The sequence below is a fragment of the Staurois parvus genome, unplaced genomic scaffold (assembly GCF_062004578.1).
Source record: "Staurois parvus isolate SC_StPar_1 unplaced genomic scaffold, SC_StPar_1.0 ptg000169l, whole genome shotgun sequence".
Lineage (NCBI taxonomy): Eukaryota > Metazoa > Chordata > Amphibia > Anura > Ranidae > Staurois > Staurois parvus.
Window position 1 is genome coordinate 2,058,149 of NW_028317965.1, and position 18,146 is coordinate 2,076,294.

At 42.5% G+C, this 18,146-nt stretch overlaps 1 protein-coding gene across 2 annotated transcripts in view; it reads left to right on the forward strand.

Moving 5' to 3' along the window:
* Nucleotides 1–18,146, forward strand: part of GTF2A1L (general transcription factor IIA subunit 1 like) — a 92,601-nt gene that overhangs the window by 37,947 nt on the left and 36,508 nt on the right. The window contains exon 7 of one of the 2 annotated variants that reach the window (XM_089676440.1): nt 8,154–8,190. The exons of the other annotated variant lie outside the window; for it this stretch is intronic. Coding sequence (XP_089532566.1) covers nt 8,154–8,190 — 37 coding nt within the window. The remainder of the gene's footprint in view (nt 1–8,153; nt 8,191–18,146) is intronic. 2 annotated transcript variants of the gene reach the window in all.

Below are 18,146 nucleotides of genomic sequence, written 5' to 3' on the forward strand. Positions count from 1 at the left end.
ACTTGAAGTGGTTTAATATTTTGATAATTATCAAAGGTGGTTATTAAAATTTTTAATTTAAGATTTTTAAATGCATTTGTGCTGTACCCAGGACAAATCTGAACCTTTGGTACAAGTTATCATTTATTGAATGCAGCCTACCTGGTGTGACACTCTTCTGGCTCTTTCACATGGGCGATCAAAGCACAGTAAAAACAGGAAGTTGAACCATGATTTGGCCACCCACACAAAGTCTAACATTACAGATGTATGGGGCTGTAGGCATGCCACGAATGTAAGCTCAGTACAAATCACTGATTGTGTCTGCTGTAAATGAATTGCATGGAGAGGTGGGAGCCTCTTGTCCCTTGGACTTGTTAAAATATGATGATAAGACAGTGTGTGCAATATTGAGAATCAACAGCAGATACGTCCTGTATTTATGAGTCCATAGGAGAGCGGTCTGAGAGGAATTAATTGCTTGGAGGGGAACCTTAATTGAGTCGGTGGAGTCAGTGGATTATAAAAACCAGGCTGAGATTCTTTACACTTAAGGCTTTGTGACCCGCAAGGGTCGAATTTGGAAGGTGAGGAGGCATTTTGGCTAAATCCAGGGGAGGCACATCAGAGTGTCACTAGGAGCACGTTTGCAGCATGGAGTGAAGTTGTGAATCACTGTGTACTGAACACTTATTATTTGCACAGTTTGGTATCACATGTTATTTGGACTGTTTTTTTATTTATTTTATTTAATTGGATACACCTGTCACTTTGCACAGAACAAGTGTTACTACTTCATTATATATTTCACTTGGTTTTGTTGACCACTAGGCTTAATAGGAGTGAGAATTGGCACTAGTTATTCATAAATGGTTTTTGTATAATTTATGTGTATGTGAGCACTTATCCATTATTGTTGTCACGATATTTATTATTATTTAGAAGGGATTTTATGTATTAATTGTTTTTTATATACTGTATAAGCTGAGCGCTTCATCACAATATATATTTTTTGTTATTTGCACGAATGTAATGCTTTGCATCGCGCCCCTGAAATTTTAACTTGTCTTGCAGAGTTTGACAGGCAGCAATGCCTGTAAAATTCACCAGTTGAGGTCAATCAGAATACCTTTGTAACCCAACTGAAGTTTATTGAGCTGTGTGTGGATGGTACTAATTCAGTACATGACCATACTGGCCCGATGGACTGGGGTCTAAAAGAGGTATATCATTGCATAAAGAGGTGCTTGAAACACTTCTTCCATAACCCCCTTCTCACAACCTCCTGAGCTGCTGGGCTTCAATGCTGGACATGTGATTGAGTTCCTGTCCCACTGTCTCCCAATCAGAAGCCATGACTGAGAGCTGTCAGAGACACAATTGGCGTGCTCTCAGCACACAAACTCAGATTGCTGTGGGCACATACGTGTGGCGACTAGGTGTTAAAGCCTGCTTTTCCTACCACTGGATATATGCATTATGTGTGTCATAGTCAGGGTCAGAGACCAACAGAGAAGCTTCCACCAACCAGCAGGATAGGCATACAAGCAGCTCGCCCTTGCAGAGGGGTTTACCTGAGGTGCAGAGTCTCAGCACTATCTGGTATTCACCAGAGCTCCTGATGGTGGAGATGGGTTTTGCTGCATGTTAGTACCAGATCGCGGTCCTCAGACTTGCCCCACCATGAGGTGAGCAAGCCAGGGTTCAGTAGCAGATACAGCAGGTAGGGATCGAGCAGAAGTGTAGTCAGTAAACAAGCCAAAGGTCTGTAACAAGTGGTTTCAGGTTGGGATTAAGCAGAAGCATAGTTGAGGAACAAGTCAAAAGGTCAGTAACAAGTGGTTTCAGGTTGGGATCATCAGAAGCGTAGTTGAGGAACAAGTCAAAAGTCAGTAACAAGTGGTTGCAAAGGTACGGGTGGCAGCAGGAGAGACTAGCGCACGTTTTTGGCTGGAGAAATCACAATAATCTGGCAAACAGGAAGTGCAGAGACATGGCTGAAATCAGCAAGCTCATGCTTCCCAACAAATAAAGGTGAAAGCAGGATCATTCAAGGAACTGCACAGGGAGCTGTTTACCATTCCAGGTGGCTCAGCAGAAGAAACATTGTCAGACACAGTGGAGGTCCTAGGTTTGGACTCAGGCCCTGACTACGTGGCTGGAAAGAGTTTAAGGCAGGCTCAGACAAAGTGTTAGCTCCATGTCTATATTCTGTATTTTGAAAAGAATATATAGCAAAATATCTTAATTTTTAAAAGTGATTGTTGTCTTGAGGTTTCTGCGAGACTCCCTTGTGGCTTGGTAATTAAGTAGTAAGAAGTAAGTTTTTTAAGGGTAGACGTTTTGCAACAATGTATACTGTGAGTACACATGGGTCTTATTTAACAATACCCCTGTAAGCTGCACCCAATATGTAGTGCAAAGTAGGCATTTGTAGCTGCAGGTCTTCTCTCAGTGCTGTATCCCCAGGTCTGCAACTCTGTATGGACTCACATTCCACAGTTAGCCTGAAGGAACTAACCACCAGCTAAGGAAAGTCATTTTGTACACCAAGGAAGTGTTATTCTGTAGATGAGAGGAAATATTCCTCTGGTTACTAACGTCCACTCTTTGTAAACCACCCCACTTCCATTTGTACAATCCAGTAGTGCTATGGGTGATATATCTCAGTTATGCTGCTGATTTACAGGAGATGGTAAAATGCTACTTTAGACAAGGTTAACACAAGTAAGCACTTTTGGCTGAAGCGCGTTCGAGGTCCCGAGGGTGGGGACTGTCATGGTTTCTGTTGACTACAAATAAATGGAAATCTGTGTGACGTACTTGGTGTGCCAAGAGTTCCTTTCCTCTCTTCAAGGTTAATATGCTGCTGGCATGTAAAAGTTGAAAGGTGTTTGCGATTTAAATTTTATTTAATACATGGTTTCCTGTGATTGGCCAAGGTGGAGATTATGACGCCATTTGCTGTACTGTGCATGGTCAATCACAGGAAGCTTTGTAGTCATTGATAAAAATTCAAGACTTCTTATTAATGGCAGAGAAGCAGTCAAGCCCGACTCAATTTTGTTCTGCCAGCATGGGAAGTCTTTCAAATACTACCAGAACACAGTGCTGCATACTGTAGCATGATATAGTGGTCACAGCAGCCACATCAGTTAGTAACGGAAATAGTTTGGTCCAGCTGACCCAAAGAAACTATCTCTTCTTTCATAAAAATACAAAATTTGTCCAAGGACAGGTCAGTGAACCTCAACCTGAGTGATCGCATTGTAGCCCACTAAGTTCTTCCTGTTCTTGTAAAGTCATGTTATGAAGAAAATAATGCAGAATTTTGATCTGCAATACATCCAGGTGGTTTTCAATTAGTATTGAAACTTCATTTTTCTTTGCAACCCCATGTAGCGGAGGACCAGTCTCAAGACTTCCATCTGCAACTTGGGTTTTCCAAAGATTCAGTTTCCTTTCATATTGAAGTTTCTTGTCACTTGAAGTCAAAATATTTTCTCCAGGGCTTTGCAGAGTCTCGTTTAACTGGTTCATGTGCTGAAAAATGTCAGCTAAATAGGCAAGTTTCTGCAGCTATTCTTCATCTTCAAAATCTGCCCTACTACTTTCTTGAATTCTTCTTTCAGCTCAAACACTCTATTGAGAACTCACCCTCTGTAAAACCACCTGATTTCTCTATGTACCAAGAGATCTAGGTGTTCTTTGTTCGTGTTTCCAAGATTCTTGAGTGAACTGGTCTTTGTCTAAAAAAAAGTTAGTTTTTGAGGAACATCATTCAGAACCTTGTTTTCCATTTCCGCTCCAAAAGTTTTTAAAAAGTTTCTTGCACATAAAACATTCACGTGTTTTCTTGTTGCATGTTACTGTTTTTATTCCTATTTTCTGTCTTTAAAGCAGACTCTGCAACAAAAGCATGGTCACTATCAATGCTATCTATTTTACGCTTACATTTCCTCCATAAGCTTGCCCTTAAAAGGAGGAGAAGGGCTTTGCCTGATTATAAAAATGTTTTGCTAGTAAATGGGGCTTAGGGTGAGGTGGAATCCCTGTAGGTGGAACTCCAAAGGACAGTGGGGTCATTGCCTGCATTCCAACACTATAAGGAATGCAATAAATAGTGTAAGAAAGCAATCAGTGTGGCTACAGTAGAAGATACACATATCAGAGGAGAGTAAAAAGAATCCCAAGAAATTTTTAAATATGTTAATAGTAAAAAAAGTGAGATCAGAACATATTGGCCCCCTACAGGATGATGCAGGGAAGCTGGTTACAAATGAAAAGGAGAAGGCAACTGTACTAAATACACTCTTCTCAGTTTTTACAAAGGAAAAGGAGGGGTATAGTATTAAAGACTGTATCATTAGTAACACATCACAGAATGTACCATAGTGACTAACAGAAGACAGTGTTCGAAAAGACTAGAAAATATCAACTAAAATAAATCACCAGGAAGGCTTACACCCGAGAGTCATCAAAGAACTCCGTCAGGTTATAGCCAGACCGCTACTCCTAATTTCTATGGACATCATACTGGCAGGAATAGTACCAGCTGATTGGTGAAGGGCCAACATGGTACCAATATTCAAAAAAGGGCAGAGACCTATACCTGGGAACTACAGACCAGTCAGTCTAACATCAATACTATGTAAACTGATTGAGGAGATGGTAAGGGACAAGAATTTGCTGAAGAACAAAAGTATAATTAGTAGTAATCAGCATGGATTTATGAAAGGTCGTTCTTGCCAAACCAATCTGTTAACATTCTATGAGGAAGTAAGTGGTCATCTAGACAAAGGAAGGGCGGTGGATGTGGTGTATCTGGATTTTGCAAAAGCATTGGATACAGTTCAACATAAAATTTAATTTACAATCTAAGATCTATAAGCATGGACCACAGGGTTTGTTCATGGATAGAAAACTGGTTACAGGGGTGTGTCCAACAGATGGTGATAAATAGCGAGTACTTGAATTGGATTGAAGTGGTAAGTGGAGTACCACAAGATTCTGTCCTGGGGCCAATTCTGTTTAATTTTTTCATAAATGATATAGAGGTAGGTTTAAAGAGCTCAATCTCATTGTTTGCTGATGATACTAAGCTAAGTAGGGCAATCATTTCACAACAACACATAGCAACTTTACAAGAAGGCCTCATTAAAATAATGGGGTAGGCAAATAAGGTTTAATGTTGAAAAATGTAAAGTGATGAACTTGGGGACTAAAAATGCAAATGCATATTACTCGCTAGGGAAGAACCTCTAGGGGAATCCAGGATGGAAAAGAATCTGGGGGTTCTAGTAGATGACAGGCTTCGCAATGGCATGCAATGCTAAGCTGAAGCAAACAAAATATTAGCGTGCATTAAAAAGGGAATATACTCAAGAGCTAAAACTATAATTCTGCCACTTTACAAAACTCTGGTTTGGCCACATCTGGAGTATGCTGTCCAGTTCTGGTCATCAATCCTCAGGAGGGAGGTGCAGGAACTGGAGAGAATCCTGAGAAGGGCAACAAAGTTAATAAGGGAACTGGAGAACCTCAGTTATGAGGAACGATTACAAACACTAAACTAATTCTCCCTGGAGAAGAGATGCTTGAGAGGGGATTTGATAGCGATATACAAGTATCTTAATTGTGATTCTAGTATAGGGAATAAACTATTCAGGGTTTGTAAGAAGAAACATGGCCACTCAATGAAATTGAAAGAGAAATGGTTTTACCTTAAACTGTGCGACGGGTTTTTTACTGTAGGGCGGTAAAGATGTGGAACTCACTTCCACAATTGGTGGTGTCAGCAGGAAGCATTGATAGTTTTAAAAAACTCTTGGACAGGTATCTTGATGAACACCATATACAGCGATACGGGCAATGTTTTTGACATGAACACACACCCACAGAGGTTGAACTGGATGGACTAGTGTCTTTATTTAACTATGTAACTTATTTCAATGTCAGTTCATCATCTGGACGTACATGAAGTGCTGTGACAAGTGTTTCATAACTTTCTTGTAAACCACTAAGTAATAGTGCTGAGACATGAAAATCTTTTATTTCTTCTACTATACCTCTTAGGCGTTCAACCATTTTCCAGGGTATGCCTCATGTAAGCCTGCATATTCTGACCTTTCATCAGATTTTTTTGATATAGCTTTCTAATAAACTACAGATTATTGCTAAGATTAGGTCTTTGATATACCTTTTGTAATCCTTCCCACCTTTCTTTAGCAGATTCAAACTTACATATTTGCATGATTTGAGCATCTTCTATGCTAAGAGAGATTGTGCTCTGAGCTTTCTGAGCTTTTCTGGCTATATCCACTCATCTGAAGAGTGCTCTGGCTTGGCTTCATTTATACATTTCCTCATAGCTTCTCTTAATATCAACATTTTCATCTTGAATTTCCAAGTCTGGTATTTCTGGTTTGTCAGATTTGCAAATTTAAAGCATTGTTGCAGCTGTGTTACTAGACATTTTCTTACAATTACAGTATCTTCTTTCTATTGCTGTATCCTGCACTTAGCAGCTGTAGCAGGCTATACCTGGGCGTCTGGGCCCGGAAACTGTTAGAGATTCTGTATATAGTCCTACAGAACAGACAGTGCACAGTCCACATGGTTTGTCTGCTGCTTCTCTGCAAACAGGAAACAGAAATGTTAGCATAGGAAAAGACATAGAGTTTAACAATAGATGTAGCTAAAAACGTAGAAACACTGCTACTGGTTGAAGAATATATCTCTACAGAACACTGACACTAATGTAGTTGTACAAAAATACATTAACATTGTATTTCAAGACTTTTTTTGTCACTTGGTTTCTCCCCTAGGTTGAGGGTTGCTGCTGTTTTCTACTGCCACCACTGGTTGTCAATAGCACTCAGGGCAACAGTCATCGGGAGATGATAATCTTGTGCTACTGAGCATTTATTTCCTCTCTGGCAACTAATTTGTGGTTCATAGTCATTGGTGATTGTTGTGGGTGGATGTAATTGTTTGGAGAGTGGCCTGCTGAACTCTCTTCCCCTGGGCTTGGGAGGTGTGTGCAATGGTTTGAGTTGAGTAGGCCATAGTTTGTATGGGGTCTAGGACTGAATTCCTCAACCTGCCCTGCCAGTTGAGGAGGGTACAACACCCAAAGTGGAAGAGCCAGTGGATGTAAGTCCTGCTGGAGGGTAATTGGATTCTGCTTCAGAGGCTCCTGGCACTCCCTTAGACAGAGAAGTCTGGCACCCTGATGCTCGAGGAGACCTGTACCCTATCTCTCCCTCTCTGTGGATTGGAGCAATACAACTTGATAAAGTGACTGGTGCGCATCATTGTCATGACCATTTCCACTGCAACTATGGATCCAAGCTAGGGTAATGTCAACCATATCCTTGCATTGAGGCATGTTTTCCTACACATAGTAAAGGTAGGAATTTTTTGGTGTCCAATATCTTACTAGTGCACAGAACATTGTGATTCTTCTACACTAGCCTTATCAAAATTGTATGTAGATAGTGGCCTAGGATGCTTCTTTTCTTCTATCTTCTCCTCACAAAATGCCACCTTGGATCATGAGCAATGTTTGTAAAACACAGATGCCAATAAAATATAAGACAGAATAGTATACTACTGTAAATACCTGAATGACAACATCACAAATAACACTAACGTTGCATTGGTGCTCAGTGTAAAATTGAAGCAATAAAAACTGGCTTAGACTCAACGCCATCACATATTCTACATATAGTATATAAACAATTGTTAAAGTGTGTGTCAAGTGTCTGTCATAGTGAGCCCTTGTAGATCACCAACTCAGGGTTCCCCAGAACGTGGAGTCTAAGCCCCAGCCTGCTTGTTCACCAGGGTCCTTGATGGTGGGGATGGACTTACAGCAAGCTGGAACCAGGTTACAGCCCCCAGGTACACCCAGCAGACCACTCGCATGAGCAGAGTACAACAGCAGAAGACAACAGGAGCTCCAGTAGACAAGCTGCAGTCAGGATGGGAGGCAAACAAGCACAGATTTTGGACGAAGCTGGGGTCAGTACACGGGTAGTCAGACACATAATACACAAGTAGCAAATGAACGGGATGTGGGCTAGACTGAGCATTTCTTATATAGGCAAGCAAACTAGGAGGCGGGCCAAGAGGTGATGCAAGAGAAGGAAATAAAACCCACAGAATAGCAGGCAATGCCCATAGGTGAACACAGCCAAATCCACACACGTTAAAGGAATTGGGATAGGAAATGCACTGCAGCAAGGACATAAGAATACACAGGCAAGAAACTGCAGGCTAACCTGTGACAGTGATTGGAAACGCTCCAGTGACAACCCACAATACCTAACCATAAAGCTTATGATATTCAAAAAGTGTAGAAGAAACATGTAACAATACCTAAAATTCACATATATTGGCCAATCGATAAAAACAACTGGACAAAACCTTCTTGTAAATCCACAATAGAGTGGCATCTCATGGCACAGTACTACTGTTTTCAACTCCTAACAAGTTTGGGCAGCTTCTGGTAATATAATTCACATCACATTTCAAAGTTGAAACTGTCATGGCAGACGGCTATTAATCGATTGATAAGGTGCTTCAAATCTTTTTAAAAACCTTGCTGCAATGTGGTACTAGAGTAGTCCTGCTGTCCCATGTTGCTGGTTCAATGGCTCCTCTCAACCTGCACTGCCCTGCTTGATGACGTCAAAACCTGAGTACCAGAAGGAAGATCTCAATGTGCCAGGCACTATACCTTAACATACCCTCTCAGCAAAAGAAAGTCAGTATTGTTTGGATACAGGGGCAGACTGACCATGTGGAAACTCGGGCACTGCCCGAGGGCCCGGGGTCAGTAGGGGGGACCCATGAGATGCCCCTGGTACCCTTTTTCATGTTTTTTTTTGAGTTTGGGCAAGGACACAGGGGCCCCATGATCCACTATTGCCCGGGGGCCCCATGAGTTGTCAGTCCGCCCCTGGTTGGATATACAGTATACCCGTCTGCTGGAATGGTGAATCCAGGTGAAACCCCTGAGAACATTTTGTTTTCCAACTAAAACTGAAAATATTTTGTATACAGAATCTTCAGCAGACAGAGCTTGTTGTGCACAGTAACAGAAAATATTGCAACCTGTATTAAAAAGGCGGTATACCAACTAGATAGGCGGCGCCAACATAGAACATTAGAAACTAGCATGGGGAGGGGGGGGGGGGTGTAATCGGGATGTACAAATCATATATACAATCCCAACAGCCTAGCAGAAAAATAAACATGTCGGGAGATAAATATTATGCATAAACATTATAGAGGGGTAGTATACTTGAATACTTCTATTGCAGAATTACTAAACAAAACGGGTGGTTACCCCTAAAGAAGGGAATGTGCACTATCTTCCATTAAATTGCTCATGAGTAGGAAGCGAGAGCTTGGCCGTAATGTAGAGAAAGGTAGGGTCTCAACAGGTACACCCTACAAGAGAGCAGTACTAGGGTTGTGTTGGGATCATGACCCCCAAAATGATTCCCCTTTGCCATCTTTGAGAGCAAACAGGTGAATCTTTTTTTCTTCCAAGCTGCCGCTATCCACTTCCTAGCATCGATCATGCAGTGTGTGAGTGTCAGGAATCGGGGTATGACCAGAGGGGTGTGGACTGACACAGGGAAACGCAGGCTTCAGATATGTTATAAACAATATAATTTATTAAGACTAACAATGCAAAATGCAGTGCAAAACTAAACCTAAACACAGTGCAAACAAACCAAACCACCCACAGATAACAATACATACAAGGCAAGGGTCATCAGGCAGGCTGGGTCAGTAGCAAACGGGCAAACGGAGTACCAGGAACAGGCGGGAGAGTGGTCGGGGTCACAAGCTGGGTTCAGTAACTCACGGGCAGCGCGGTGCAGAGGGTCAGGCAGAGAATGGTCAGGGTCACAAGCGAGGGATCAAACAGGAGAAGTCAGCAGAGGTCAGGATCAGGCAGGGTCGGCAACAAGTCAGACAGGAACAGGAATACAGGATACAAGATACAGGGGCCCATGGAAAAACACACACCACGGCCCTGACTGTGAGTCTGGCCATTCCTTAAATACAACCCCCTGCAATCAGCTTCAGGTGTTTGGCTGATTGCAGGGGTGAGTCTCTGATTGCAGAGAGCACCCGCTGGCCAGCCCTGGTACTGCAGCCCACAAGGCAGGGAAGTCCCACCATTATTGGCAAGTCCATTCCTGACAGTGAGAAACCCCTGGGTACCTCTGGGAATGTGAAGGTTCTGCAGAGCCCCAACTGAGAAACCCTTCTATAGATTTTATTTATGATTTGCTTTAGACCCCTATAACACAGTACAACATTTCAACACTAATTTCTACTCAAGGCCCCCTTTTGGTCCTAGGCTGGAATCAAACTTTTGCATCAAAATGCTCTTCATTGTGTTGCTTCCTTTTTTTATCTCCTTTTTACTTTTACAGCCTGTCTAACTAACACAATAAAAATTTAATGTTTTATAGCTTGTTTTTTTTCAATCCTGTAAATGATCATTATCGTTTCCAATTTCCCTTTTATTGCTTTTGTAGGTGAAGGGGGGAGCAATTTTCTTATTTCTGATGAATGATTATGTGTCCATATAAAACCTTGTTATTTAAATTTTTAATCTGGGCTGCTTTTTGGCTGTGGCCTCATGCAGCTTTAGAGATGTATTTTATTCTTATATGTACATGTATCTAGTAAAAGGTCTGTTTTTACAGTGGCCTCAACCTTACTCACTCAAAGAACTTTTTTGTGTTTTTTTCATACTTTGATGGTGATGCCAGGAAAAATTGAGCAATTATTTTTTTGAGTAAAATATAATAAAATGCAGATCTGATCTGTGTTCATGTAATCTGTTGGAATCTACAGATGTCTGGCTGCTTTAAAAGAACATCTTGCTAAGATGCTGCACTGTAGTATATTTCAAACAGGCCATGGCTTTTTTTTAAAGTTGATAATTTTATGAGGGTGAATCAATAATTGCGTGCACTCTTATTTCCTGGAACAACAGCAGAGAACAAACAGTTATCATTTTTCAACATAATTCCTTTGCTTTTCTATGCACTTGTTCCAGAGTTGCTCAAGCTTGTATTGTGTAAATACCCTCAGAAAACATGTTTTTAGTTTGTCCCTTAGCTATCAATGCATTGCTTTTTGCACATGTTGGTCTGTGGCAAATCGACGGCCTTATAAGGCATCTTTAAAGTGGTTGTAAACCCTTCCATATACCCAGTGAAATGACTGGCCTCAGGTGATACACAGAGATGAAGCAAATCCTTCTACATAAGTTGTACCTATTTATCTGCAGTCTCTTTCCTCTTCATTCTTTTAAAGTGACAAATTTATAAAGCTTGTCTGAGAGTTCAGAAAACAGGGGTTGGAGAGCTCAAATTACACACTGCAGAGTACAGTAAGGAGAGCTTGTGACGATTGTGTGCCATAGAGGCATGGACGCTGTACATGACAGCCATCTTGTTAGGTCTCAGCCATGTTCTTGCCTGTCCTCCCTCCTCTTTTTTCAATGGAATGCATAGCTATACGTTGAATGGAGGTCAAAGGATCTCTTATCCTAAATAAAACACAGATCAGCTCCAGGGCTGTAAACCGCTAATTAGTCTGGGTCTGCTTGAAAACCACTTTCTTCTGCCCCAACGTAAAACAATAACTCAGTCAGTCATGACCTGTTGGGCCATTAGGGCTAGAGCATGCCATAAAACGTACATTCCACATGAGTCATTTTTCATACAATTCTAAAAACTTCAGCAGGAACTGGGCACATTAATATGAAGTATATATTTGGATAGATCATTTTAATATGAGTCACACAAGACCTTACATCACTATATTAGTACCTACAAGAGAGAAGAAGCAGTCTTTCATCCTGGGTGACCAAGGGTACGCTATTTTTGATGTTTTTGCGTTTGGAATAGAATTCTAAATATTAATCTGCCAGTTGCTAAGATGCTACCTGTACCTATTGAAGGTTATTGACCTTAGTATGAAATTGCAAGGGATTTGGTCATAACCTTGGTTACCGCCTAACACCCATTCCCGAACTGGATGATTGGTCATTTGTTCTCAGGAGACACCCCTTTGATATGATAGAAAAAGACTGACAGCCTGGAGAAAGACAGCTCTCGTTTAACATCTATCAGAAAACATCTGCAGACTTGAGAGCCAAGGCAAACTTTTTGTTCGGACAATTGGATTCTGCTCAAACCAAGGACAGTGCAAGTATTCTGCCTTCTGAACTCCTTTGTTTTATTTTTCTGTTGATTTATTGTTCTCTTTATATCTTTGTTACATCTTTTTCTGTAAATATTTTAATTGAACCATTTTGACCTTTTTAGTAATCCTATTTTCTGAAAAGTGTTGAACTGTTTCTAAAGCTTTTAATGCAAACTAAGAATCCCTGTCTCTTGAAGAGTGCTACTGTATGTAATAATCCTCTGAATATCTCTGTCTGTGGTGACTGTGTGTATTACAGACGCTTATACTAATATAGTGTTACTGCTAAGATTTGTGAGTTTCCTCCTTCTCTGTAAAAAGGTGGTGGTGGCAGTGTGAAGGGTTAAGTGCGTAATTAACCTGATCCAGTAACAATCGCTCTCAGGCTGCTGACACATAGATTGTAGTTCCGCGAGCTGGAAAATCTTTGTGCAGGGCGCAGCTGAGAGTGGCATTGTTATGCAAGTGATAGCGTGGTGGGAGATTGGCTGGTCCTTCAGTCACGAGTTGGTGAGAAGGGCTGGGGTCGGGTGCCACGTTCCATCACAGAGCTCTTAGAGCCATTTGAAGGAAAGGAATACATCCCCCTCCACACAGCTCACAGGAACAGAGCAGAGGCTGTCCATCTGCTGGAGGTCCCTCCCCTGTCCCCATTTTCCGCTTGGTGTCAGGGAAACACGTCAGAAACGTTTCATGCAGATAGCACAGGAACGAAGCAGTGGACATAAATGACACAGTGCTCTTAACTGGAACAAGTACACACTGTAGAGGGATATGCTTTGTTCATATTTCATGTCTGGGGTTTACAACCACTTTAAGTGGACACCCTATGCTTTGGTAAAACCCAGTCACCCTATTGATGAGAGCTTTTGATGGATTTAGGCTCCGGGTACACCTTTAGACCTCAAACAATGAATCGCTGTTTGCTTTTCTTGTTTGTTGAAAATGGAGAGTGATGAGGCCATGTTTTTTGTGCAACAGCAGCAAAGGAAACTGAGTGAAGAAGGTTCCAGAAACAATAAAGTGACAACAATGATGTCATCTCTCGATATGAACATGCAGAAATCAGAGCAGCCAACCTAAAGATGATTATAGAAAAAGTGTGGATAATTCATTACTTGCCCTCATACATAAATTTGAGGGACAGATTCATACACATTATGCTTATGTTTGTGGATATGATTGCTCTGTTTGCTTTTGTGATCAACTAAGATCAGTTGAGCTAGTAGGAAAATCTACTACTGGTAGATTGGGAATCCTTCCCCAGTTTAAGCTGAAGTTTAGGTATGGTCATTTGTACAGTTACATTGGTCTAGTTGGACCAAGGTAAGTATGTATGTGCCATGTCTGTGGGATCCCCGTGAAAGCTGGAACTCAATGTAGTAGGTGTTGTTCTCCAGTGATCTCCACTAGCTTCCAGGTCTTATGACGAGGTCTTATTTCCTGTTGTGAGAACAGGAAATGGCTCATTCGGCATACATGCCATTCAGGGAACACTTTACATTTTCTTAATGAATGCAAAATGTTCTCTGATTGGATGAGGTGGAGAAATGGTGTAGTGATGTAATGATCTTCACTTCATTCAGTTATTGAGAAAATGTAACCTTGTCCCTGAATGGTGCCCATGCTGAGAAGCACACAGCCTTCCGTGTTCAGTAAGCAGCAGGGCAGCTTTTTGGCGCAGAACCAGCAGCGTATTTACCATGAGGTCAACATGGCGTTTGCCTTGGGTGGCAATTTTCAGGGGGGTGGCACCCCCCCCTGGAAGAAGTGGCAGAGATGGGGTCCTGGTGAGAAAGCTGTGTGCTGCTGGAGGGTGCAGGGCTAGCTGGCTGCTTCTTGTGCAGGTTAGTTCTTTTAATCGGGTGTTGGAGGTGGTGGCTGGTGATACCTGGACCCTATTGAGGTTACACAGGCAATCTAACTCCTCCAGGACGGCACATCAATACGTGCCATTGCCAGAAGGTTTGCTGTGTCTCCCAGCACAGTATCATGAACACTGAGGAGATTCCAGAAGACAGGCAGTTACTCTAGGAGAGCTGGACAGGGCTGTAGAAAGTCCTTAACCCATCAGTAGGATGGGTATCTGCTCCTTTGTGCAAGGAGGAACAGAATGAGCACTGCCAGAGCCCTGCAAAATGACCTCCAGCAGGCCACTGGTGTGAATGTCTCTGACCAAATAATCAGAAACAGACTTCATGAGGGTGGCCTGAGGGCCAGACGTCCTCTAGTGGGCCCTGTGCTCACTGCCCGGCCCCACAGAGCTCCATTGGCATTTGCCATTGAACACCAGAATTGGTAGGTCCGCTACTGGCACCCTGTGGTTTTCACAAAGGACATCAGGTTCACCCTGAGTACATGTGAGAGATGTGAAAGGGTCTAGAGGAGCCATGGAAAATGTTATGCTGCCTGTAACATCATTCAGCATGACCGTTTGAGTGGTGGGTCAGTTATGGTCTGGGGAGGCATATCCATGGAGGGACGCACAGACCTCTACAAGCTAGGCAATAGCACCCTGACTGCCATTAGGTATCGGGATGAAATCCTTGGACCCTTTGTCAGACCCTACACTGGTGCAGTGGGTCCTGGGTTCCTCCTGGTGAATGACAATGCCCGGCCTCATATGACAAGAGTATGCAGGCAGCTCCTGGAGCATGAAGGAATTGATATATTTGAATATATATATATATATATATATATATATATACACTATATTGCCAAACGTATTGGGACACCTGCCTTTATACGCACATGAACTTTAATGGAATCCCAGTTTTAGTCTGTAGGGTTCAATATTTAGTTGGCCCACTCTTTGCAGCTATAACAGCTTCAACTCTTCTGGGGAGGCTGCCCACAAGGTTTAGGAGGGAATCTATGGGAATGTTTGACCATTCTTCCAGAAGCGCATTTGTGAGGACAGGCACTGATGTCAGACGAGAAGGCCTGGCTCACAGTCTCCACTCTAATTCATCCCAAAGGTGTTCTGTCAGGTTGAGGTCAGGGCTCTTTGCAGGCCAGTCAAGTTCCTCCACCCCAAACTCGCTCATCCATGTCTTTATGGACCTTGCTTTGCGCACTGGTACACAGTCATGTTGGAACCGTAAGGGGCCATCCTCAAACTGATCCCACAAAGTTGGGAGCATGAAATTGTCCAAAATGTCTTGGTATGCTGACGCCTTAAGAGTTCACTTCACTGGAACTAAGGGGCCAAGGCCAATCCCTAAAAAACAACCCCACACAGTAATCTCCCTCCACCAAACTTTACACTTGGCACAATGCAGTCAGGCAAGTACTGTTCTCCTGGCAACTGCCAAACCCAGACACGTCTGATAAAGGGTTCAATAGGAACAGCTGTTGAAATTGACCTAAATCTCATGATGTGAATTTTTGAGTGTAAATTATTTTTCAGTACATGCAGCTAGAGAGACCAGGGGAGGCTTGCTGTAAAGCTTTTTACTGCTTGTTGAGAACATATAAATATTGTATTGTCCATATTTTGGGCATGTGTGCATTTTTAGCATGAAGAAGACCGTAAATACCAACTGTGCGAAAATTGTTGAGACAGTCCAACATCTTGGACCTCAGTCCCTATAATGCTCAATAAGGTATTCATTACAGTGATTAAGGGCCATGAGTGGGCAGTTTTTTTTTCTTCTTTTTTTTTTTTTTCCCAAAAAGATTTTTATTTGGAAAGCAAGGTAGAACAAACATCGTACATGACCAAAAGTCACACAATGAGGAACGAATATCTTGGTAACATAACAGATAAGCAGTAGGAACGTATAAATGCACTTTAAAGGTTGTAAATGAAACCACGCCTCTGCGGGGAAGAATTCTAAATGTGGGTTAGAGGTATAGGTGTCTCAAGATGAAGAAAGGGTGGACCCCTTAATTGTTTAGCGGTGGGTTGGGGGGATGTGCCCAGGGCTCATGGGTGGGAGTTTCATCTTACGAATCTCTTAGGGCAAAGAGACAGTGGGGGTGAGCCGTGGGCGGTCTATAACAGAGAGCCAATTCCACGATTAGAGCAGCCATAATAGGCCATAAAGACACAGTCTGGGAAGTGTATACTATTAGAAAAAAGGGAGAGAAAAAAAAGACACGGGGAGAAGGGAAGAATTTGCACCTTGTAGGTTCCAGGCAGAGGGAAAGCCGTTTATGGTGGTGAAAGGTCAGGGCGGGGTGTAGGACTGGGCCAAGGTGAACCTTTTGGTCCGAAGTAGCAGTGGGTATGTGTATGGTAAGGGATGGGGTGAGGTTAAGGGGGGAAAAGGGATGCCGGGGAGGGAAAAAGAGGAAAAAAGAAAGGGGGAGGATTAAGGGGGGAAGGGGACCTGGAGATGGGGAAAAGGTAAAATGGAAGGGTAGGGAAGGTGGGGGGGTGACTCTTGCTCCTCCCGATGCTGTGGACAGCTATCGTCTGGGTAACCCTTCAGTGAGTTAGGGGGATTAAGGGATTCTGTGTGGGGGAAAGTGGCCAAGGGCCGGGGTTCTCCTCTGACTTTGTAGGAGGCCCAGTGAGGGGCAGTTCTTGCTTAATTAGAGGTAGCTGTCTGGGATGGCCAATTTGGTAAGCGTACACAGAGATGGACGCGGTTCAACCATTTTGCTCCAACCCTCCATTTTGTTAAGCATTCTCCATGTTGTTCCATGATCCCCCCTCTCTCTTTGTTCATTTACAGTGACATGTGGCCTGAGTGATAAGTGTCACAGGAGGCCAGAGCACAGCAGGAAGCTCTGAGCTATAAAACCCCCAAGGGAGCTGGGGCCTCCCTGTCTAAGAACCTGTGCAATTTGGCACCTCGTAAAAGGATAATCCAAATCTTCCCCTGAATTCAAAGACATTCCAGAGGCGTAAGAAATTAGATAACACTTTTAAAATCCATTTTTCCCCTGTGTCTCATATCTTGGAATTTGAGAGACTTACATAAAAACCAGGCATATCTTCAGATTGGCCACGAGAAGACAGGCATATCTTCAGATTGGCCACGAGAAGACAAACAGTTTGATATATCACTCTCCTTGCCTGTAATATATAGGAAAGCAGAAAACTACATCTCTTGAAACATTCAAGTCTGTATTTTATATTTCATATCTAACCGTTCCGCAGATGCGTCTGCATATCAATATACCCGCGGGTGGAATGTTACTTGTGCCTAGGAAACGTTGAGCCAAAATATAAGCTAAGAGGGATTTTGGTTCTAGCTTGGGTTTCCGCCCAAACAATCCCTCCCCAAATGAGGCACTGGTCCTTGGCTTTAGAGAAACCCCCTGCTGGGGAACTACAAAATAGGCTGTCAGGCCTAAGAGTGGAAGTTGAAGAATTATCCCTTTTAACATCAGAACCAACTTGGGAGTCGGTGCCCTTTTGCTCTGAAACTTGATCTGCTTAACCCAGGACTTTTGGCAAGTACTCTACCTCTCTAAACTTCTTTCTATTACCTTTTGCTGTGTTATTGCTCTCTGTATATTTATATATATATTGGTTACATCTCTTTTCTGTAAATATTTTTATTGCACCCTTTTGACCTTTTAGTAATAAATCCTACTTTCTGAAAGTGTTGAACTGTTTCTACAGTTCTTTATTGCAACTTCAGAATTCCTGCCTCTAAAAGAGCGCTACTGTGGGTGTTTAACCCTCTGTATAACGTGTCTGCGGTGACCGTGCTATACAGACGATTATCTCAACCATCATAGTGGTATTGCTGATTTTGCCGAGTTTCCTCTTTCTCTGTACAAAAAGGAGGTGGTGGCAGTGTAAAGGGTTAATTGCATAATTAACCTGATCCAGTAACAATCGCACTCAGGCTGCCGGTATATCGATTTGTGGTCCATTAGCTGGAAAATCGTCGTGCAGGGGGCAGCTGGGCGTGGCATTGTTAGGCATGTGACATCGCGGTTTTAGATTGGCTAGTCCTTTG